The following is a 23,065-nucleotide window of genomic DNA, read 5'->3' as shown; positions in this document are numbered from 1 at the left end:
TATAGAAATCAGTTCATAGTCTGATGCCTGCTTTCAGAATCTAACCAATACATGATAGGCCATGTCCACATACTAACAAAGTGCACATGGCCTATCATGTATTGGTTAGATTCTGAAAGCAGGCATCAGACTATGAACTGATTTCTATAAATATAACAATAAAGAGGCACACTAGACAAGTTCAGTGAGAAGGTAGGCTACTGTTTTCCCGAGAGAAAAAGTACTCTTTCTCAAAATGTTACTGTTTAGAAAGAAGAGAAAAGATAGAAAATTATTTTTAATATTCATTCATTCCTAAAACAAACCAATAAGAAAAAGGAACATAACACCAAAAACCGAAACAAATCTCACCAATGTCATTATCATTGACTGAAATATGTTAACATACCATTTAAATTTTCAATTAAAAAAATGGAAGAAAGAATTTAAATACGGTCGGAGAATCTCCACATCTTATTTTATCCTTCTTAAAAAAATAAAAGTAAATAAATATATATTTTTTGTTTACAGAGACAAAAAAAAAATTTTAAAACATGAAACAGAGCATAGTTATCAAAAAAATTAAACTTAACAAAATTTTAATTGAGTTTACAGTTTTTGATTTTTTTTGGATAAATACATATTTTGATCTTTACTGGGAAGTATACACTTCTCCATAATTCTGAAATTATTTAATGAAAATGTTACTTTTTGTTCATACTTGATTCCTATTGATTCTTTAACTTTCTTTTGTTTGACATGAACATGTTACTTTTTTAGTTCTAATCTTTTTAAATGTCTTGAAACCATATCTGATTTTTTTTAATTATTGTTAAAGAACCATAAAATAGTTTTTGACAGTAAACTAGAATGTAACTCTTGTTGTATTGGTCTAACCGTTTGCATTTAAGAAGGTTGCATGTAAATTGTAGAAACTAGAGAAGGGTTTTGGGGAAAAGTATTTATTATTGCGTTGTCTTTCTTAATCAATGATAGAAAGGTTTATATAACACCCAACTCTTAGGGTTACAACGGTTTATAATAACCGCATCAACAAAGCCCAACATGAACTCAGTCCATACACCAATACTCTTTTGCACGACGAACATGGTACGCAATACGCAAACTTTGTAATAAAAAAACGAAACACGTATGTCGTGGACACTTGTCAAGGACAAACAAATCATGTCAACAAACTCCTCCAGGCATAAACTTAATTTTGAAAATAGGGGTAAAACTTCAGTTCGTGTTCGGTCTTTGATAAAAAAGAATAACAACGTCTCGTGGATGTAAATCGTGCAATCTCCACAAATAATTATCGTAATCTCGGACAGTCCACAAATCGGACTAAAAAGAAATTGACCTGAAAACATAAGTGTTCTAAACAACTCAGAAAAATTTATAATTCAAACCCATGTAAACAATAAAGCCTTGAACCATAATCATTAATTTAAATAAAAGAAAAAACCCTGATTAGTTATTGCAAAAAGAAATCCCTAAACTAATTTAATTAAAAAAAACCATATGAGGGTACTCTTAAAGCACAAAACCAAAGTCCCATTAATTAAATTATTAGAAATAAATAAACTACGGATACTAACCAAAATCTAAAACCCATTAACTCTTTCACTAAAAATCAAACGTGAAAACAAATCCAAATATCACATCATTTTCATCATCTCCGTCTTCACCGTCTCACATGTCTTCTCCACCAAAGGTTCTTGTTCACAAAGACTTTAATGAGGAAGCATTAATCTAGATTCATGAGGATAACATGGCTCTGATACCATGTAAAATTCAGGTTTTATTGTGGGATTATAATTCAAAACCAATTGACAATGAGTGGATTGACCATAATCATTTAAATATTACTCAAGTTCTTCACATTTTTCCGATGTGGGATCTTTTCTCCACACGCCTCCTTGAGATAATAGATAGAAGAATAGTTATTATCTCGACAGAATCCATCACGCCCTCTCAAGATAATACTCTTTTTTTTAGCTATTTTGATGGAATTGGACATTCTTTTGGACTATAAATTAATGGGGGTAATCAAACCTCTTTCTGGGCCTAATTAATTAACGAGCCAGCTTGGGTAAGCTATGATGATTCCACATTTACCACATACCACATTTCAGACCTAGTCGGGAGAAGACTCTGAAGGAGTTAGAACTTAAAAGGCTCCACTATGGGAACAAAAGAAAGACTAAGACAAGTGTTTCATTTTTTGAAGGTTCCAAATTGAAGGACAAAGCACGTAGCCATTTTGCTATTTATACAAGTGTTTTTGTATTTTCCTCTGGTCAATTGCTGAAGGAATGAAGATCATATAACTTTCAGAGATAATTTTTGTTTTTTTTTGGCTTGGTGTATATGATTATTTGATTCTGTTCATCAATTAAATATTTTTTTAAAATCTCTTTTTGGCAAAGATTTGATCATGATTACAATTTCTACTTGTTTGATGATGATGAATTATATAGATTGGTTTTCTACATTGGTCAGCACCATATCCAAAGAATTCTACTATCGATTATATATATATTGAAAGTAAAAGTAAAAGTAAAAACAAAATAAGAGGCAGAGTTTTCAATGCTCTCTTAAATTAGAGGATCCTTGGAATCAATTTAAGTTATAGGATTTTTCAAAAAGCTGGACGTGTTGATGTGCGATCAGAGCAAAATAATCCTCGGGTCTATCATGGAATCCATAAAGAGCACCTAAACTCTTCACTGTCTCATTAGGTACAAAATAGTTGAAATATATTCTAAACTCTTCGTTGCTTCGTTAGGTACAAAAGATGGAAATAAATCAAGATATTCCTCCTTATTGAAAGGTATAAATAACGAAATATGGGTGTTAGATTTTTCCTCTCAATAGTTGAAATATTTAAATGACGAAAAATCTTTCAAGATCTAATATGTGTTTTCCGAAGTCGGCTAGTACAGAGCTAAATTAAACAATAGCAAATAAACGCTACACCGAACGCCCTAGCCTTTATAGATCCTCGAGAGCTCAAAGCAAACGCAAACAACAGCAAATACTCAATGTGCCGCTAACCACACCTCCCACACAACTAAATCCAGGGCATAATTAAAAGAAAACATCTAGACAAGAGACCCGAAGATGCTAACGAACTGGAGATGGAAAGGCAGTCACCACCGGTTGAATGGTCATTTTAGAGGGGTTGTATGAGTAAATGAAGAAGGAGCCAACTGTTTTTAATTAACACCAATAACGATTTTATATATATATATGGATACTGAATGAGTACTGATGAGTTTTACACAATTGGCTTATGATTATGTGACAGTTTTTGTTTTTGCTGGACAAAAAGACAATAGATGAGTTTGACACTATTGGCTTATTCATGTGACATTTTTTGACTAACTCATATTTCATTCTAGTTCCATCTATCGAAGCACCTTTAGATGGAGATGGAACATTATCGTACATTACAAAAATTTAATTCTAATGATGGTTTTTTTCCAGGAAATATCGATCGAAATTTATGCACCTAATGACCTGATTTTGTATAAAGACTTAAACTAGAGTTACTAGACATCAAATACGTTAATGGGGGAAGACAAAAAAGTAAAATTTTATGTTACTCTTCTCCTTTAACATTTGAAGTGGAAGAAGAAGAAATGCATATGCCTTACCAATAACTTGACACATATGTAAATTCAGATAATGTTTCCTATTTCATGTTTATAGAATTATTAATATCACTATTAAAGGTAATAATGAAGAAGAAAGTGTATTATATAGGTTTTTATATTTTAGTTTAGTATTTACAGTTTTCATGAAATGAAGAGAAATACGAGAAGCTTCAACCTCCTGATGTTAATACACTTTGTGCTGCATATGACCACTAGAATCGTTCCAAATTCTTGTACGAAAGGATAATAGGCTTTGTATATATAGATTATCAAATCGGATCGTATCCCACGAAAGTTGTGGTACTGGGTAACTTAGCGACTTGCTCCGCTAGGATTTCATCAACCACATGCATAGATAGTGCTTAAACAGCGAAAATATCATTGAAAGAAGCAAATAAGTTTTAGTAGGCACAATTACAAGCTGGTGGGACTTGCCAAGTTGCCATCTCGAAGTTAGGTAGCAAAGAAGAAGACTCCTCTCCATCTTGTAAAAACGAGAAGAAGGTAAAGCTTCTCCTCAGGGTTGGTGAATACACCGTTACTCAAAGCGACTATAAACCGCGATTGCTTCGAGGAAATGGAGAAGAAGGAAACAATGAATCCTCGGCTTCGGATAATAAAAAACCACATCTTTGACACGCATCGCAACTTCATAAGAGACTTGGCCGGTGTTCTTGTCAGAAAAGTAATCTGTTGAAGAGGGAGCAGATCTAAGTCTACCTTACTTGTTTTTTTGTCTTGCTCAAAAAAGAGTAATACGAGAAGCTTCCAAACAAAAAGAGGATGTGAATCAAAGAAGCAGAAAAAAGAGACAAAGAAGCATGATACTAGAAGGTTTCACTTTGGGAACAAACGAAAGACTAAATGGTTTCATTTTCAAGGTTCCAAATTGATAGACAAAGCACGTACGTACCTATTTTACTATTTATACAAGAGTTTTTGTATTTTCCTCTGGTCTATTGCTAAAGAAGTGAAGATCATATAACTTATTGGTTTTCTACATTAGAGGAGAAATTGTAAGTGATTTGAGTTCTTCAGTTGTTGAATAAATATTGAAAGTAAAAGTAAAAATAAAATAAAAGACAAGAGTTTTCAATGCTCTCTTACATTAGAGGATCCTTGGAATCAAGTTAAATTAGAGGATTTTTAAAAAAGCCAAGACTCTCGACGTGTTGATGTGCGATCAGAACAAAATAATCCTCGGGTCTATCATGGAATCCATAAGAGCGCCTAAACTCTTCACTGTCTCCAATTCCTAGGAGCCTAACTCTTCTTATGTTTTGTGTTTCAACATTGTAGTAGAAAATGTAGAAGGGTCGAACATTGCGTGACAACTTAGTTGGGGCGATAATGATCTCACCAGCCTTGTTGGTGCCAGGAAAAGATATTTCACCACACTCAATATCATCCCACACAGAGGAGGGTATAACACATGTTTGCTTTGACCATTCAGGTTTCTCGGCGTCTTCTAGTATCCACAAATAAAAACTAGTGAAACGAGCATAAGGGTGTCTCACAATGGAAGCTAGCTTCCCTTTGTATTCTAAGAAAATTGATTCGTCCCCCCTTAGCACAACATCACTAGGTACTTTGATGAAACTTAGTTTCTCAGATCTAACATCGAAACGCACAAAAGCTTGACCTGTAGTTTGGGTGAAGAAAGCAACATAGTACAGAAAACCGTTGATGCATACACTAGCTGAACTCGTCCTATAAGGTAAAGGGGTACCTTTAATGGGTCTCCATCCTTGACCACCTCCCACTGTTAATACCTTGTGCTCCAGATGACCAATGTAATCGTTCAGAATTCTTGAAGAACATGATAATGCTTTGAATTGATCATCAATCGGATCGTATCCAACAAAAGAAGCAGTGGGCTGAGTGGGACCTCCAGGTAACTTAACGACTTGCTCCATGCTAGGGTTACACATCATCATCCATGAGTTTGCTTTCACAGCGAGAATGCCATGGAGAGAAGCCAAAAATTGTCTGTAGTATGCAAAGGTGGCGGGAATTGCCATCTCGAAGCTGGGTACCAAAGAAGAAGACTGATGCTCCTCTCCCTCGTCGTGTTGAAACGAGAAGAAGAAGGTAAGCTTCTCCTCAGAGTTGGTTAATACACCATTACTCAAAGCGACTATAAACCGTGACTGCTTCGAGGACATAGAGAAGTAGGAATCAATAAATCCATGGCTTCGGATGATGGATGACCACGTCTTTGACACGCATCGGGAATTCATAAGAGTCTTGGCACGCACTCTAGTCAGTATAGCCATCTTTAGATCAAGAGGGAGCGAATCAAAATCTGACTTACTTGGGTTTGTGTCTTTCTCATCCTCATCCTGGTTACGTTTCATGGCGCCTACCAAGCAAACCCTAGATTCGACTCGATTGGTAATGAGGTTTACTTCTTTTTGTGGCCCTTCACTACAGAATTCACAGGCAATGAAACCATTTCTGACCTAACTTGGGCTCCCTCTCATCTTCCTGACGAAACCCTAACCATTTTTGCCCCAATTTTATTTTTGTTTTACAATTTTTTTCCTCTTGACCTTTTTCTTTCAAGAGTGTGAATTTGGTGACTAACAACAAAAAAAAAAAGACAAAAATATTCCTCAAAATTTATTTGTTTTATGAATAGTAAAGAAAGTGAAACAAAACAAAATTAGCCATGCCAACGTCAAATGGGCCTCGAGGCCCATTATACACTTAAACGTCGTCGTTTTTATTGAACCTACGGCGAAGATAACTCGCCGTGAAACAAAAACACCTCAGTCGATCGGAGAAAGTTACAGTCAATTATTCCGAGAATGGTTCAGCCACGATTCGTCCGTCCGGCGCAGTCATCACCTTCCTCCGATGCCGTAGAACCAAATTCATCCAACCTATACGTCGCAAATTGTGGACCGGCGGTTGGACTATCACACGACGCAATCGCGGCGGTGTTCTCTGATTTCGGTGAAGTGAAAGGCGTATACGCAGCCGACGAGAGCGGCGTTCGCGTCATCGTATCTTTCGCCGATCCTTTCTCGGCGAAATCTGCTCTAGAAGCCTTGAGTGGTCGTCCATGCCCGGACCTTAAAGGACGGTCTTTGCATATTCGATACTCAGTTCTTCAATTAGCTTCCGAGGTATTTCCAATTACAATACTGGATCCATTCATGGGTCTTATCGTATCATGATTAGGTTTCTATATAGGTCTCAAAGTTTTGATCTTTATGTGTTGGTTGTAACATGTAGACGCAGGTGAATGATTGTGTTCCAGTGTCTTTAGTTGATACAGAGTTGAACATCCCAGGGCTTTTCCTAATACCTGAATTTGTCAGTGTAGAAGAAGAACAGGTACATAGTATTTTTGCAATGGTGCTTAAGGTGTTTGATTTTTTAACCTCTTGTGGTTATACTTATTGGGTCCTGTCTTTATTAGCAATTGCTTGCAGCTGTTGATGCTAGGCCTTGGATTGGTCTTGCTAAACGGCGTGTTCAACACTATGGATATGAGTTTTGTTACGGGACAAGAAATGTTGATACCAAGAAGCGTCTCGGGGAGCTTCCATCGTTTGTTTCTCCTATACTCGAAAGAATCTCGTTGTTCCCGAACCTTGATAACGACCAGTCAAGTTTGGATTTGGACCAATTAACGGTACATCATCACACTCTCTGTAGTTATATTAATATGTTTTTAATTACATTGAAGGCTGAGGGATTTTTGTGAAAATATCAGGTAAATGAGTACCCATCTGGGGTGGGTTTATCGCCTCACATTGACACACATTCAGCATTTGAAGATTGTATTTTCAGCCTTTCTTTAGCTGGTCCTTGTATAATGGAATTCAGAAAATACTCTGTTTCCACATGGAAAGCCTCAAGTGCTGATGCTGAGAAGTTGGGTGACTCCTCTTGCATCAAGAAGGCCTTATATCTTCCTCCTCGATCTATGCTATTATTATCCGGGGAAGCACGCTATGCTTGGAATCATTACATTCCTCATCACAAGGTTGTATTCTTATCACCACTATCTTCATTTGGATATCTCCTTGGCTCTCACCATGATATTGTTACTGCATTTCTATTAGTTGGTAACTGTTGTACTGTGCTCTAATAGATTGACAAGGTGAAGGACAAAGTTATTAGAAGGAGTCCCAGAAGAGTATCTTTCACAATTCGAAAGGTAATATATAGAAAACATACTTGTGACCACTATGTGCTTTTTCAGTTGAGAGACAATAAATTCAATTTTTTTGCAGGTGAGAAATCATCCCTGCAGGTGTAACTATCCACAATACTGCGACTCTCAGCAACAAAGATAACTGAAGAAGAGGAAAAAATGAAAGGAAGAATATGTTAGGTATAGACAAGATGCATTTGGAGAAGAAAAAATGATCATTTTTGTAGTTGTTTACTCTTAATTATTAGACTAGATTTGAATGTTAATACTATTAGTTTTGATAATCAAATTGTTACTCGTTGTTCCAAATGTTCTAAGTTCACAATCATGTTTTCATATAAGAAACAACCTTCCTCAAGTATCTTCTTCTCATTTGTTGTATTTTCCTCTATTTCAGTTCAATATCTCTTTTATACACTACATCTAAAATCAACAAAATATTACAATTAAAACGATCTATTGCAACAATGGGCAACTTGCAAAACCACACCCTAACTTCGGTTTCTAATATTTCATCAAGTGATTTATTTTTGGGTATGAATGTGTTTCATGTTCATCGATTGTTATAGGCGGAAGCAATGGACACAGTCTCACTTTTCTAAATACTTCAAATTACATTACGGTCATTTATGAGCTCAAGCTTTACACTAATGACTTATCCTACATATGAACTCACTATATTCCCTATGATATTATTGAAACAAGCTTATTGAAACCGAGTCCTTGTTAGTGGTTTGGTGAATGTATTAACGTTCGAAGAGTGGACACAGTGTAAAATTTGCATTTAGGTGAGAAGAGAGCAAATTTATTGTATTTTTGCAACAAATCTAGTTGTCTTATACTCCGTCCACTTCTCAGTTGCAAATAGATATTTTCTAGAGGGTGGTTAAAACTTCAAAGTCAAAGTACCCGTTTTAAACGATACAAATACAAAAGTTTTGTAGGCCATAAAAAGTGAACTGCTTTGCCCCACCCTTATTATTGATAAGGCAACAAGAAACAGTACTCACTGAGTAATCACAATTCAACTATACATTTAGTTGTATTAGTTTTGGAAAATAACAAATCATAATAAAATAGAACAAAAACAAAACAAACAACAAGATAGAAAGTGAGAAAGTCACTTGTGAGTTGTGACCTCTCACTTGGCGTCGCTAGATTCTCATGTGCTGATGGGGATAGTTAGCCTGATCTTTTTACCTGCTCTTTTTGTTGTCACTATCGTATGCTCGGAATCGCAATGCCGAAATTTCGAATCCATCATCAGTTTCGGCGATTCGATTGCCGACACCGGGAACTTGCTCGGTCTCTCGGACCGAAACAATCTTCCTATGAGCGCGTTTCCACCGTACGGAGAAACTTTCTTCCACCACCCAACTGGTCGTTACTCCGATGGCCGCCTCATCATTGACTTCATTGGTACTTCTCTTTCTTTATGTAATTGACTGTGATCAGTCTGTGTTTTTAACTCTCGGAAGAGTCAAAGAAAACAAAACCTTGTGTTAGAAAAGAATCTTGTTCAGGTAGTAATAGATCTAAGGGCTCTTTCTTCGTTTTCCTTTTTGTCTTATGTAAACTCTGGTTCTGTTTTCTTGTTTTGGCGTAGGTTCTTGTTAAGTTAGTGTTTCTTCTGTAAAATATTTCTATGTTTATCTTCTTTTTTTTTTCTTGAACTGCAAGTTAACAATGTAAACTGTTAAGTGATGCTCCAATTTTTTTTATTTACAGCTGAATTTTTGGGGCTTCCTTATGTTCCTCCTTACTTCGGATTTAAGAATAGAAACTTTGAGAAAGGAGTTAATTTTGCTGTAGCCTCAGCAACGGCATTGGAAAGTTCTTTTCTCGAGGAGAGAGGATACCATTGTCCTCACAACATCAGTTTAGGAGTTCAGCTTAAGATCTTCAAGGAGAGTTTACCAAATCTATGTGGCTTGCCATCAGGTAGTGAAATCTTATAAGATCGACTTTAGTGGAGTAATTATTATGTATTTGTTTTTAATTAAGTGGTTTGATCTCACTTGTATTTGTTCTTAGATTGTAGAGATATGATTGGAAATGCTCTGATTCTCATGGGAGAGATTGGAGCGAATGATTATAATTTCCCATTCTTCGAAAGCAGACCCTTTGATGAGGTCAAAGAGCTAGTTCCGTTTGTGATTAGTACTATTTCTTCTGCCATTACGGTAACAGATTTAATAGGATTCTTGATATGCAAGCCACAATAACGAGTAAAATAGATTTGATTAATTAGGTTTTTAAAAACTATGTTTGTTGCTTTGGGACTGTGTTGAATCCAGGAGTTGATTGGTATGGGGGGAAGAACATTTCTGGTGCCGGGAGGGTTCCCTATTGGATGCTCAGTAGCATATTTGACATTATATCAAACATCAAACATGGAAGAATATGATCCTTTAACAGGATGTCTGAAATGGCCGAACAAGTTTGGAGAATACCACAGCGAGCAGCTTCAGGTAGAAATCAAGAGACTTAGGAAGCTCAACCCTCATGTCAACATCATATATGCTGACTACTACAATGCTTCCTTGAGTCTTGGCCAAGAACCAGCCAAATACAGTTAGCCTTCTTCATTCCTCCACTAACTCTCCACAACCAATTTACTGATTCGGTATTAACCGAGTTTCCAAATCAATGATATTTTCAGGATTCATAAACGGAACCTTGTCCGCTTGTTGCGGTGTAGGAAGACCATACAACTTCAGCTTTAGTCAAAGTTGTGGAAGTGTAGGAGTGGAATCTTGTAACGATCCTTCAAAGTACGTAGCCTGGGATGGCATTCATATGACTGAGGCTGCATATAAGTTGATGGCCGATGGATTACTCAAAGGACCATATGCGACCCCTCCTTTCAATTGGTCATGCCTCAGCTCCAAAATTAAGAACAAGAATTCATTAGAAAACACAATATTATTTGATGAGTAGTTGACGCAAGTTTGTCTCAAAATTTATAATCGGTTCTCAAATAATTCGAGTACTATTCGTTTAGAGTTAAATCACAAAAATTAATACATTTATTATAAAATTTAATTTTGGTTTCTTAATATGTATGAAATACTTTAAACTTGGATTAACTATAAACAAAGGGAGTTGTAAGCTGTAAAACCCCAAGTCCAGTCCATCAACAAGCTAAGATGGGCTCTATGGACTGGACTTGGGGTTTTACAGCTAAGATGGGCTCTATCTTAGCTTGTTGATGGACTGGACTTGGGGTTTTACAGCTTACAGGAGTATGGTCTAATTGTATGTTTGTGTTCACTTTCGTAACATTGTGTTGTTGTCTGAGGGAGGGTGGTTCAAGTGTTACTAACTAAATCATGTGATGTATTTTAGAAAGATCAAAGTCTTCCTNTCCAGGAGTTGATTGGTATGGGGGGAAGAACATTTCTGGTGCCGGGAGGGTTCCCTATTGGATGCTCAGTAGCATATTTGACATTATATCAAACATCAAACATGGAAGAATATGATCCTTTAACAGGATGTCTGAAATGGCCGAACAAGTTTGGAGAATACCACAGCGAGCAGCTTCAGGTAGAAATCAAGAGACTTAGGAAGCTCAACCCTCATGTCAACATCATATATGCTGACTACTACAATGCTTCCTTGAGTCTTGGCCAAGAACCAGCCAAATACAGTTAGCCTTCTTCATTCCTCCACTAACTCTCCACAACCAATTTACTGATTCGGTATTAACCGAGTTTCCAAATCAATGATATTTTCAGGATTCATAAACGGAACCTTGTCCGCTTGTTGCGGTGTAGGAAGACCATACAACTTCAGCTTTAGTCAAAGTTGTGGAAGTGTAGGAGTGGAATCTTGTAACGATCCTTCAAAGTACGTAGCCTGGGATGGCATTCATATGACTGAGGCTGCATATAAGTTGATGGCCGATGGATTACTCAAAGGACCATATGCGACCCCTCCTTTCAATTGGTCATGCCTCAGCTCCAAAATTAAGAACAAGAATTCATTAGAAAACACAATATTATTTGATGAGTAGTTGACGCAAGTTTGTCTCAAAATTTATAATCGGTTCTCAAATAATTCGAGTACTATTCGTTTAGAGTTAAATCACAAAAATTAATACATTTATTATAAAATTTAATTTTGGTTTCTTAATATGTATGAAATACTTTAAACTTGGATTAACTATAAACAAAGGGAGTTGTAAGCTGTAAAACCCCAAGTCCAGTCCATCAACAAGCTAAGATGGGCTCTATGGACTGGACTTGGGGTTTTACAGCTAAGATGGGCTCTATCTTAGCTTGTTGATGGACTGGACTTGGGGTTTTACAGCTTACAGGAGTATGGTCTAATTGTATGTTTGTGTTCACTTTCGTAACATTGTGTTGTTGTCTGAGGGAGGGTGGTTCAAGTGTTACTAACTAAATCATGTGATGTATTTTAGAAAGATCAAAGTCTTCCTACAAGATAATTCCGTGGTCACTAATTGTAATCATCCACTTCCTAGCAATCAAATAAATTTACGATTAAATGATCATTGGTTCAAGAAATCCCACTTTTCCATATTACGATTTACTGATATCAGAACATATAACAATTGAGATCAAGCTTTGGAAGTAAAATACCCGTTAAAAGAGTGATTATTGTTAAACGAGGCAAGTGATCTAAAAGAACTAAAACTCTTTTAAAATAATTTGATATCCAAGAATGAGATATTTCGGTATAAAACTCTGTTGATGAACACATCCGTATAGATATTAGTAAGGAAAGAAAGACGAAGAGAAAAGAGAATGAAAAACTAACATCTCAAATGTCATTCAAAAGAAACTTAACATCGCAGTTAGGTCGCTTGATTGATGTTGCAGTGCAGGTCAGCGTGGCTGCATTGACATGGGTATAAACTTACATGCCACTGTAGCTGAAGCTCTGCTCAGTAGACCGAGACGTCACAGAGTTGACTACTTCAATCAAATTGAGGGAACACTCGAAAGTTTGCGCAACAGGGGTTTGGTGGAAACAGAGGATATTGTCCTTTGGAAAGGCAAGCGAGACAAATACAAAACAACCTTCCTAACAAAGGAAACATGGGAATCCATCCGAGTTGGTAAGCAGCAGACGAGTTGGTATGCAGGTTTTTGGTTTTCCCATGCCACACCAAAGTACTCATTCTTGGTCTGGCTTGCCATATTAAACCGTCTTACGACAGGTGATCGAATGCAGAAATGGAACACACAGGTTGATGGCTCCTGTGTCTTTTGCCGCGACCCGCACGAAACACGTAACCATCTGTTTTTCGCCTGCTCCTACTCCAAGGATGTCTGGACAGGACTCACCTCGACGCTCTTAAGGACCGCTTTCTCTCCAGATTGGGACACCATTTTAACACTCTTAACGGACGCATCTCAAGGAAAGGATACTCTGTTCCTACTAAGGTATGTGTTTCAAGCTGCAGTCCATTTCTTGTGGAAGGAGCGGAATAATAGACGCCATGGTGAACCACCGACTCCATCAAATTTTCTCATTAAACAACTCGATAGACAAGTCAGGAATCGCTTGCTCTCCATACAAGACAGCGGTCGTATGACGGTCTGGCTAGCATCAAGATGAAGAAGACCAGCCTCACAGCACTACAGTTTTAACTTATATAAACATTTTCAGTTCATAGTTTTTATATACACACGCTGCACCTTGATGTAAAAAAGTTTTTTTTCGAATAAATTTTACATTTTATTCAAAAAAAGAAACTTAACATCCTGTGTATGCATGTATCAACTGGGTTAAGGATTCATAACATGAAAACCAAATATTCTAAAAAAATCGGGTAACAGAAAAGAAAACAGTCCTTTAAAGCAATTAAGAAGTTGGCTCGTTCCTTTTGAACACGGGATCCCATACTAATGCGAGTGCGGCCCCTGTCAGCGGGGGAACTGTTAACAACCGGAGGCCTCTGACCATATCTTTTCGTGCAGATATTATGGAGAAACGATTGTCTCTTAATCCCTGTAACACCCAGAAAAAAAGTATTATATGTATAATATCTAATGAATGATCCTTCTAGATGTCAAGGTGTAAAGTGTAAGATGCATGAGTTAAAAGGAGAAAGCTATATATACCTCTATTACATTTTGAAATAACATCTCATTCTGATTTCTGTTGTTCAAGTGAGAGAGGTGATGTTAGTTAACGGCTTAGAGCATATTACAAGATGTTTGAGAACAGTGAGAGGCCAAATAAAATAAAATAACTAAAAACTGATTACATGCATACCCTGCCGAGATTCGAAGCTTCTCTATTGGCGATATCGATCCGTCGATGGAGTGGTTCAAACGTTTCTTCAAAAGGAGGTTTTAATACAAGTACGATTTCATAAGAAAAAATCAACACAATTTCTACGTCGTAAAAACAAACTATGAAAGGTATATATGTGTTACCTCAACACCTTTAACTTTTGAATCTTTAATGGATTGAGAAATTTGGCGGTACATGAGTGGACGTCGAGGAACAATGAAGCCATTACCGGTGGCGAAACCTCGACTTCTAGCCAAGGAAAGCGCAGATTGAGCCTTTGACAGAACCAGGCGCTGCAACGACGCCATCATCGTTTCAGGAATTTGTGTAGATCGTGTTGTTATTGTGAATTTCAATTTGAGAGAGGGAGGGAGAGAGGGTTCGAGAAACTGACGTGTTTACTACCTATGGTTTGATTTCTCTTTGATATTTATATAAATAAAATTAGTCTTTAGATAGAAATCTTTTAAATATATAACAGGATTCTTTTAAATATATAACAGGATTTGCTATATTTTTCTTCATGTTCAAATTATAATTTTCTATTATTGTTTAAATTTTATATAGAAATATTTGACAAGTAACCTATGTTGCATGGAAACTCTTTTTGAGGTGCGTTTCCCGTTTCTGAAACGTTTCAGAAACTGAAACTCGTGGAAATTCGGAAACAAGTCACAGAAACAAGATGGAAACTCCGTTTCCGTTTTGTAAACGCGACGGAAACTCTTTTTTATAATTTCAAAATTTAATAAATAAAGAAATTGAAAATATAAGAATTATGATACATATAATGATAAAAAATATAATATAATTAGTAGCTTAAAATTTAAAATCCCTAAATATATGGTGATGCTGGTCAAAAAATTTGATTTTGAAAGTTTATTTTTTTACGCTTTTACTTTTAATTAAACTATTTAATATTTATGTTTTGAATTTGTGTGGTTTCAGATTTTTTTTAGGGTATGTTGGCATTATAGTACATTTTGGAAATTTAATTAGTGTTTTAGTACAAACACTATTTATAATTGGCAAAATAGGTAATAGAGTGTTTGTGTGTGAGTGTGTGTGAGATAAGAGAGTTATGTAGGACCCATTTGTGAGATTGAAAAATTGTGATAATTATTTAAATAGTTGTTATTATAATCTTTTTTTAGAAAACTTTTCAGATACCAAAAAAATCTATATTTTTTTCTTATAATTTGATATGTATTTTGTTTAATAATTTTTAAATATATTATCTATATCTTTTGTACCCATACACTTTATTTAAGTGTACGAGTGTCTGTACATATTACTAAGTGTCTATACATATTATTAAATGTATAGATGTCTGTATACCTTATTAAATGTACAAATATATGTATACTTTATTAAGTGTACAGAAGTTTCTACATATTATTAAGTGTATAGATGTAATGGATATACTTTTAGTAATGTGTAGAAACATTTGTACACTTTATTGAATTTTTTTTAATCTCATGTTATTAAACTTGAGATATTAGTGACTTGACTGAAAAATATTAGAAAGAGATGCAAATGTGTTGCATAAGTTATGAGTTTGAGAGATTGTGAGAAGAAGGTTTAGTTTTGAATTATTTTCTTTAATAAAAGAGAATCATTCTTTATAATTTTTTTGAGTTCTTAATCTTAAGAAGAAAATAAATCATAATGGCGTTGGTACTTACTTGGTAGAAGAATTCGAATATATACGATGCCAACATATTTGTATAGATACGTAAACAGCTTATATATATATAATATTCAAACGCGTGTGGCTGAAATTTAACACCGTTAGTAATTCCGTGTAACGGCCGTTAATGTATCTTAAGCTGCGGGTTCAAATCTACCAATATTTAAAAATATATATATATATTATTTGAAACTAATTTAATATATTAAATGTTTTTATTCCAACAAAAATCTATTAGGTATTAAACTTCAAAATTAAAAATAACTTGTATTTTTTTAAATAAATTTTCCCGTATATATTTTATTATAATAACATCAATTACTTTTTAATATAAATTTACAATTTCAAACCTTTAAAAACAACATCAAAATGTGTTGTTGCACGGTCATTTACACATATAAACTCATATAAGTTAACATATCATTTTAGAAGTTTTGATATTAACATATTTAACAAGATTTAGTTTTAAAAACATTTTTCATTTACATTGCCCATAAATCTATTACTTTCTTAACTAAACACTACAAGAAAACAGGCAAATAGCGATTACACTATTAATCGCTATAAGGTGTGTTAGGACTAAGCAGCGACTAAAACCAGTAGTCGTTAATCGAGAGTCGCTAAAATAAATAGTCGTAAAATTAGTCGCCATAGTCGTAAAGTAATCACTAAATTTAGTGATTACGCTACGACTATATTAAGACTATTTTGTATAGTCGTAAATTTAGTCGTCAATTAGTCACTAGTAGTGACTAATTGACGACTAAATTTACGACTATACTAAATAGTCTTAATGTAGTCACCAAATTTAGTGACTAATTGACGACTAATTTACGATTATGTATTTAAAAAATATTATATATAAATATTTCATGTTATAAGACAATAATTTCGCTTTATAAATATTTATTTTGATTTATATAAAATTTTATATTTGAATTTTGTTTTATAAATTCTATTTAATTGGATTTACATCTAATTCTTATATTTGAACAATTATAAAAATAACTACAATTAATATTACATTAACAAAACTCATCTTAAGTAACATCATATTCATTACAACCCCAAGTACAAAAGATAACAAAAAGAAAGAACACTTATCAAGAAAACAACAAGAAAGGCCTCTTCCAATCGTTTCCCAAGTGAGGCTTCTTGTGCTTGTATCCTTCTCAAATCAGGAACTGATCCTTGCAATCCACAATAACTTAAGGTTCTCCAAGTTGTAAAGATGAAGGTACAAAGAAAAATTAAGCTCACTATTGAAGAAAGTAAAAAGAAACGAACCCATTTGAAACCTATTGCAAAAATACTTGTAAAGTATCCAGCTGATTGTATAAGATGAGCTAGAAGTGAAGAGTACCTTATCCAGTTGATGGAGTTGGAGTTGGATCAGTTTGGGGAAGAGGTTTTGTGGTTGTCTCTTTAGCTGAATGGCTTGCAACGAAATTCAGAAACCGCGGATCACATTCCCTCAGCTTCACGCGCAGCAATTTCTGCATCACGCCGCTGCAGTTGAGCAGCTTGTTCTTCTATCATGCGTTGAGCTTCCTTCAACTGTTCTTCGAGAGCCACAAAGGTAGAAGAGCCACATACTTGCTTATGCGTTCCATTGACAAGGCAGTCCTTGAGGCTTCCAACTCCATAAGGTGTTCCTCTTGAATCCTTCTCAGTGGACTTGAAAATATTAGAAAAGTTAAGATTAGAGGATGACAAATTAAACTCCAAGACTATAAATGTGTATTGGTTTTAAAAAAAAGTTACCTCAAGGAAAATTTCTGTATATTATTCTGTTATGAGGTCTCGTGGCCGTGATTCTCCATCTGACACAACAAAAGACTCTGCCTCGAGCTGAGACAACTTCTCTTGAACAGTCTTCTCATATGTTTCTGCAATCTTCTCTGCCTTCCGATCAACATATGTACCATCAGGCTTTGTATGTGCCTTGATGAAAACCTCACCAAGTCGGACTTCTCTTCCCAATTCCTCAACCTGCAATGTTAGAAGAGATTAACTAAAAAAAATAGCAGTTATGTAAGAATTGAAAGTGGCAAAAATAACAGCTACTTAACCATTTCGTCTTGAAGCTGTCGATACGACTTTGGCCCTGAGAGGTGGACGTGAGGATCTAGACCGTTACGGTCAGACATACGGGCATCAGAGTAGGTTTTACTCTTTTGTTGTGCTTCTTCATTGTCCCAGTAATCCTCCATCGTTCTCCAGAGAGTGTTTCCAATCCAGTTTGGTTGAACTCGACTAGTCCTCACAGTGCTAACCATGTCTTTGATCCGCTTTTGACTGATTTCCTCAAAATAAGCTTGAACAGTTCCGGTTATCAAAGGATCCCAGGTGTGGGTTTTCTAGAAAAAAAAAAGGAGCTATTGTTAGTGAAAAGAAGACATGTAAAGCTATGTGACATAAGGCTTATTGTGAGTGAAAAGAAGACGTGTAAAGCTATGTGACATAAATCCTTACCGCAAACTCAAGGAAGTATCTCTCTTGTTTGTCCCGCGGCACACATGTCCAGCTATAGAAGGGACCTTCGAATTTGTTTAGAATAATTTTAGTAATCTTCCGAACAAGTTTCGATCCTTTGTCACGAGTAAACCTCCATACACATGAAGCAAAAGAAACAATACAAGAGGCATCAGTTAATGAGTCAAAAGAAACAATACGCATACGCATATTCACAAAACATTGACTCACCAAGACAAAAAACTATCTTGACTCATGGAACATAGAACCACATGATCATGAGAATCCAAGAGAAAACAAAGATCATTTTGCAAAGATGGGTCTATAGACAAAACCTATACTTGGATCAAAAAAAAACCTAAACATGAATCTCCAGAAAAAGTTTCTACGGTTTGATGCATGAACACAATCTATACTTGAATCAGTAAACATAAACATGAGTCTCAATACACAAGCAATAGATCTTTCCAAAAACAGAGCAAAACCTATACTAACTATACTTAGATCATCAAACACAATCCTAAATTTTCAATAAACCAAACGAAATCATAATAAAATTACTCTCGTTATCGAGCATTGACCTACAGATTTCTCTTCTAACATTCACAAAACACCATTACAATACATGAGAAGAGATAAAAAGCATACCATTGGGTGTTCAGTATGGGTGTGGGAGAGAGGACCGTGGTGAACTTATCCCTGTTTGGCACAAGAAGCAGGGCATTTAGAGCGTGAACCACGTCCTCCTGGAGCTCCGGCAACACCGCATCAGTTTCTTCTTCGAAGTTGTTGCCTTGGAATGATGGATGACTACGAGTCCGAGAGCGTTGAGCTGGAGAAGGCGGAGGGTCATCTTGAAGAGTTGCATGAGTCGCTGGATTGTAGTTAACTTCTTTTGAAGGAGACCGGCGTACTTGAGGTTGAGGTTGGCGAGTAAAGGAGCCCTGAAATAGTTGTTGAGGCGGAGGATAGTCCCGGATCTAGGATTGCGTTGAATGTCGTGGCAAAATGGGGACTTCTTCTTCAGGTGTCTGCTGTGGATGAGGAGCTTGGACTGCCGGCGTGAAGTCGTACTGACTTGGTAGATTGGTAGGCCGTAGTCTTGACCCTCCGGGACTCTGAGAAACATTACGAACAAGTTTTCTTTTTCTTCCTCGATTAGGCATCGTGTGACTGAGGAGAGACTGAGAAGAGACTACGAAGAGATTGAGAAGAGAGAATGAGAGGAGATGAAGGCGGCTTTAGGGTTTCGTTGCTTTCCTCGAAGAGATTAGAAGAAGAGAGATCGATTGAGATGTCGTACAGGGCTTTAGGAAGAAGATGAGATTTTAACTGGATTTGGGCCTAGCCCAATTTATTTTTATGTTGTTAATTTTATAAAATGTTGTTGTTAATTCAAAAATACATAAATAATTATTTTCACAATAGCAACTGCCCAAATAATTATTTTCACACAATATTTTAAGATTTTAAGCTAGCTTTCCTTTGGTTTAAAATTTTAATATTTTCACACAATATTTTAAGATTTTAAGCAAGGTAACATGTCATTTAATTTTCCTTTGGTTTTTACTAATAGATTATCACTTAGTTGATCAAGTGGTAGAAAAATTTGCTGTTTGAGTTTTTAAAGTACAACAGAAAAGAAAAATTTGCTGAGTTTTTAAAGTCACTTATTAGTCATTAATTTAGCGACTATTTCTCCCCATCGCTAGCGTAGTTGCTAAATGAGCGACTAAATTACCACTGTAACTTTCAAGCAACAACTTAGCCATAAAATAGTCGTCAATTTACGACCACAATTACGACTACGACCTTGGTCGTAATTTAACGACGACATAGCGACTAATCTCTATCAGTCGCAACCGAGTCATCATGTAGTTGCAATTCAGTCGGTAATTTTGACGACTACATATATAGTCGCTAAGTGTAGTCGCTATTTGCCTGTTTTCTTGTAGTGAAAACTCTTACATTTTACAAAATAATTAGTTAATATTAATACAGCTTACATTATAACAAGCCAAATTTTTAAATACAGTGAAAGCAAATTTATAGACATGAAAAAATACTATATCGCTATAATATGAAGAAAAAAAATCAAACTAATCGTGCGAGAAGTCTGACGTTCACGGAGAAAGTGGCGTCATCCCTTGCATTCACGTTTTTTAAGTTTCCGAATGTATTCTCGAAGCTCGATGCACCAGAACACCCACGGAGATAATAGCTGAAATTTACCAATAAGTTCTTGTAATTAATGAACAAGTTAGAGTAGATAATTACCAAAATTGTAATCGAAATTTTTAAAATTAAAACAATAACAAAATTAGAAATTGAAATTGAAATTGAGAAAAAGAAATGAAGAAACTTGGTGACGTTGATGTTCCTTCTATGATGCGAGTATGAGTAAAGTAAGATTGAAGTGTGAATGGATGATTGTGTACTCATATAGTACTTGAGATGATAAACACTTAGCAAAATAAATATTAAAAAAAAATGGCTATGTGGTTTTTAAGCTCATTATATGTCATCAGGCCAAAATGAGAATAGGAATTTTTCTTGATTTTTAACCTCACTAGATAATATCCTGTACAGGCCCGGCTCAAGTTTACCGAGGTCCCTGAGCTGGAAAAAAAAAAAAAGGTCTTTTTCCCATGTTTTTTGGAAAAAAAGTTTTGGACCCTATTTTATAAAGAAAAAAATACAAAAAATTGGATAGACCCGGTGCTACTGCACCGCTCGCACATGTCTAGAGCCGGGGCTGATCCCGTATATGTGCGGGTTATTGTGTAACACCCCACTCCATTATAGTTTATTGGGTCATTTATATTATTAGCTTCAGCCAATTAAAAGCCCAAATGGGGTGAGTAATAAAACGACAAGGTATGTTGTGTTTTGTTGTGGACATATACATATAAGCATATGTATCTCCTTCTCACGGGGGACGCCGCAAAAGGGATCGGGAGCACACACCAAAACCTAGTAGATGTTGAAGCTATCAAAGGAAGCAGGATGTTGCCAGATGTCATTGGTGTGAAAAGAGAGATGGAGATGTTGTCGTCGTGTTGTGGTTACTTGTAGAGTTGCGGTGTCGTTGTTTGTTGTGTGAGTTGGTGACTTCGGATCTGTGATGAGGAGAGCGAGCTGACCGGAGCAGGGGAAACTTCTTGGCTTTTAGCCGGCGCATACTCATGAGGGAAGAGACGAGGTTGAGCCTCGGTGGTGGGACTGGTTGCGTGGAAAGAAAAGCGAAGCGGAGCGTCGATGGTGGTGTGAGAGGAAGAGAGAGAACGAGTTGGGCGGAAGGGGTGTATAGCATTGGTGGGTCAGGTGACTCATGTTGTGTCTGTCGTCAATCACTGTGGTCGCCGTAGTGACCATGAGTGGAGAAAAGAAGAACAAGAAAGAATGAGGAAGACAAACAAGCAAAAGAGGCAGATCCAAGTTCCAGTTTTTCGAGGCTGACTCCTGGCGGAACCGATGTAATTATCTCACAACTAAGATTTCTTTAGAATAGTCTCGCTGTCAAGAATCTATAGCCGCTGAGAGAGCTTGAATCGAGAACATATTCAAGAAGTTACGAACGTTTCTTTCGGATCAAGTAACTGTTGATCTTGTCATATCTAGAACCCTAGAAACAGTTTCGTGTTGGCTTCTTCGAGGCATTGATTGGGGTTCAAAAACTTGTCGGATCGTCATGAAATTTGGTACAGAACTGTATGATACTACTAGCTAGTTAATGAGCGGTGGGATTGCGTTTCCAACGGTTAGTTCTTGATTTAATTGCTTGTTTTAGAGACTGATTTTCATAGAGTTAATTGTAACAAGTTGCATTGTTTGGTTTGGAAAACGAGGTTGGATTGAGCTGAGGCTCTACTGGAGTATTCTTGAGGCATGTTTATATATTTTGGTTGATGGAGAACCAAGGTGGAAGTCCTTTTCCCCATTACTTAGAAAAAGTGAGCGAGAACCAGGAACGGAGAGCTTTCCCCCCCTTTTCCGTTTTGGAATTCATTTATTTCTTTCAGGAGTGGCTAGACAAATAGAAGCAGGGCGACGAGCTGTCTCCAATAAGTTAAGGCTAAGGTGAGGGTGGTATTTGCGGATAACAGTAACCTCTTTCCTTATGTACTCTTCGATAGTTGCTGAGTATTGACTTAAGAATTGTTTATTGATTGAAAGTGTTTGTGTGTATTTGTGTGCATGGTAAAATAGGTTGCTAGTAACATGATACATGTGAATCACATTGGTAATACGATTTGATGTTATGAATTAATGTATATATTATAATACAAAAATTACTATGAACGTATAACGGAAATGAGAAAAGAAAGGATACTTGAGGATGTTGGACTGTAATGGACCGACGGGTTCATTGCAGGTCATAAACCGCTGACGAGCAGGGGAAGAATCGAGCTATTGGCCGTGGTCTTCTAAGAAAGGGGGTTTGGGAGTCAGAAAAAGTGTGAATGGCCAAACCTATAAGGAAAGTAAAACTTTTTAAGTAATGTAAGAAATAAGATGAAATGATATCCGATGACAGTGCATAAAATAAGATGAAAGTTAATGAGGAGAAATAAGATGTTTGCTTGTTTGTTTGAATGATCATCATTCTGAAACTATGCTAAGTAATAGTTGTTGGTTATATTTGGAACGTTATTATTGTATGTCCAGTGGGCAGAGTTTGATCCCTTTTTTCCAGGTTAATAAGTCTCAAGAGTTGCATCTTAAAGTTTGTTCGTTGGTGAATTTTAAAGAAAGAAACGTTTTTGGCCAGACCGGATGGATTACATATTGTTCCGTCTTTTGAGACGGTACGGGTGTTACATA

At 36.1% G+C, this 23,065-nt stretch overlaps 5 protein-coding genes across 5 annotated transcripts; 3 read left to right on the top strand and 2 right to left on the bottom strand.

The window, feature by feature from the left end:
* LOC104743698 (putative F-box protein At1g32660) lies at positions 4,772 to 6,132 on the bottom strand. Its single transcript, XM_010464747.2, has one exon. It carries the CDS (start codon positions 5,996 to 5,998, stop codon positions 4,772 to 4,774), a length of 1,227 nt encoding a protein of 408 aa, XP_010463049.1. The 5' UTR covers positions 5,999 to 6,132.
* LOC104741763 (alkylated DNA repair protein alkB homolog 8-like) lies at positions 6,362 to 8,170 on the top strand. Its single transcript, XM_010462678.2, has 6 exons — positions 6,362 to 6,772; positions 6,882 to 6,983; positions 7,069 to 7,284; positions 7,366 to 7,638; positions 7,747 to 7,812; positions 7,889 to 8,170. Exons 1-6 carry the CDS (start codon positions 6,452 to 6,454, stop codon positions 7,949 to 7,951), a joined length of 1,041 nt encoding a protein of 346 aa, XP_010460980.1. The 5' UTR covers positions 6,362 to 6,451; the 3' UTR covers positions 7,952 to 8,170.
* LOC104741762 (GDSL esterase/lipase At1g31550-like) lies at positions 8,879 to 10,820 on the top strand. The gene is made up of 5 exons (XM_010462677.2): positions 8,879 to 9,228; positions 9,538 to 9,750; positions 9,844 to 9,992; positions 10,107 to 10,383; positions 10,472 to 10,820. The coding sequence occupies exons 1-5, from the start codon at positions 8,982 to 8,984 to the stop codon at positions 10,747 to 10,749; spliced, it is 1,164 nt and encodes a 387-aa protein (XP_010460979.1). The 5' UTR covers positions 8,879 to 8,981; the 3' UTR covers positions 10,750 to 10,820.
* LOC104741761 (GDSL esterase/lipase At1g31550-like) lies at positions 11,184 to 11,895 on the top strand. The gene is made up of 2 exons (XM_010462675.2): positions 11,184 to 11,458; positions 11,547 to 11,895. The coding sequence occupies exons 1-2, from the start codon at positions 11,194 to 11,196 to the stop codon at positions 11,822 to 11,824; spliced, it is 543 nt and encodes a 180-aa protein (XP_010460977.1). The 5' UTR covers positions 11,184 to 11,193; the 3' UTR covers positions 11,825 to 11,895.
* LOC109128688 lies at positions 13,642 to 14,456 on the bottom strand. The gene is made up of 4 exons (XM_019235529.1): positions 14,220 to 14,456; positions 14,056 to 14,120; positions 13,902 to 13,938; positions 13,642 to 13,788 (listed from the first exon to the last, which is right to left on the bottom strand). The coding sequence occupies exons 1-4, from the start codon at positions 14,385 to 14,387 to the stop codon at positions 13,642 to 13,644; spliced, it is 417 nt and encodes a 138-aa protein (XP_019091074.1). The 5' UTR covers positions 14,388 to 14,456.

The sequence above is a fragment of the Camelina sativa genome, chromosome 14 (assembly GCF_000633955.1).
Source record: "Camelina sativa cultivar DH55 chromosome 14, Cs, whole genome shotgun sequence".
Taxonomy (NCBI): domain Eukaryota; kingdom Viridiplantae; phylum Streptophyta; class Magnoliopsida; order Brassicales; family Brassicaceae; genus Camelina; species Camelina sativa.
The sequence above is the reverse complement of the archived record's forward strand: the minus strand, read 5'-3'. Positions and strand labels throughout refer to the sequence as shown.

Bases quoted from the DNA above. Each gene is read 5' to 3' on its own strand.
- LOC109128688 (XM_019235529.1), bottom strand. From the start codon at position 14,387: ATGATGGCGTCGTTGCAGCGCCTGGTTCTGTCAAAGGCTCAATCTGCG. The intron at 13,939-14,055 runs GTATGCATGTAA...CTTGAACAACAG, and splicing joins AAGCTTCGAATCTCGGCAGG to AAATCAGAATGAGATGTTAT. The intron at 13,789-13,901 runs GTATATATAGCT...TGGGTGTTACAG, and splicing joins TATTTCAAAATGTAATAGAG to GGATTAAGAGACAATCGTTT.
- LOC104741762 (XM_010462677.2), top strand. From the start codon at position 8,982: ATGGGGATAGTTAGCCTGATCTTTTTACCTGCTCTTTTTGTTGTCACT. The intron at 9,229-9,537 runs GTACTTCTCTTT...TTTTATTTACAG, and splicing joins CCTCATCATTGACTTCATTG to CTGAATTTTTGGGGCTTCCT. The intron at 9,751-9,843 runs GTAGTGAAATCT...ATTTGTTCTTAG, and splicing joins TCTATGTGGCTTGCCATCAG to ATTGTAGAGATATGATTGGA.
- LOC104741763 (XM_010462678.2), top strand. From the start codon at position 6,452: ATGGTTCAGCCACGATTCGTCCGTCCGGCGCAGTCATCACCTTCCTCC. The intron at 6,773-6,881 runs GTATTTCCAATT...TGTAACATGTAG, and splicing joins TTCTTCAATTAGCTTCCGAG to ACGCAGGTGAATGATTGTGT. The intron at 7,813-7,888 runs GTAATATATAGA...ATTTTTTTGCAG, and splicing joins TATCTTTCACAATTCGAAAG to GTGAGAAATCATCCCTGCAG.
- LOC104741761 (XM_010462675.2), top strand. From the start codon at position 11,194: ATGGGGGGAAGAACATTTCTGGTGCCGGGAGGGTTCCCTATTGGATGC. The intron at 11,459-11,546 runs GTTAGCCTTCTT...TGATATTTTCAG, and splicing joins CCAAGAACCAGCCAAATACA to GATTCATAAACGGAACCTTG.
- LOC104743698 (XM_010464747.2), bottom strand. From the start codon at position 5,998: ATGAAACGTAACCAGGATGAGGATGAGAAAGACACAAACCCAAGTAAG.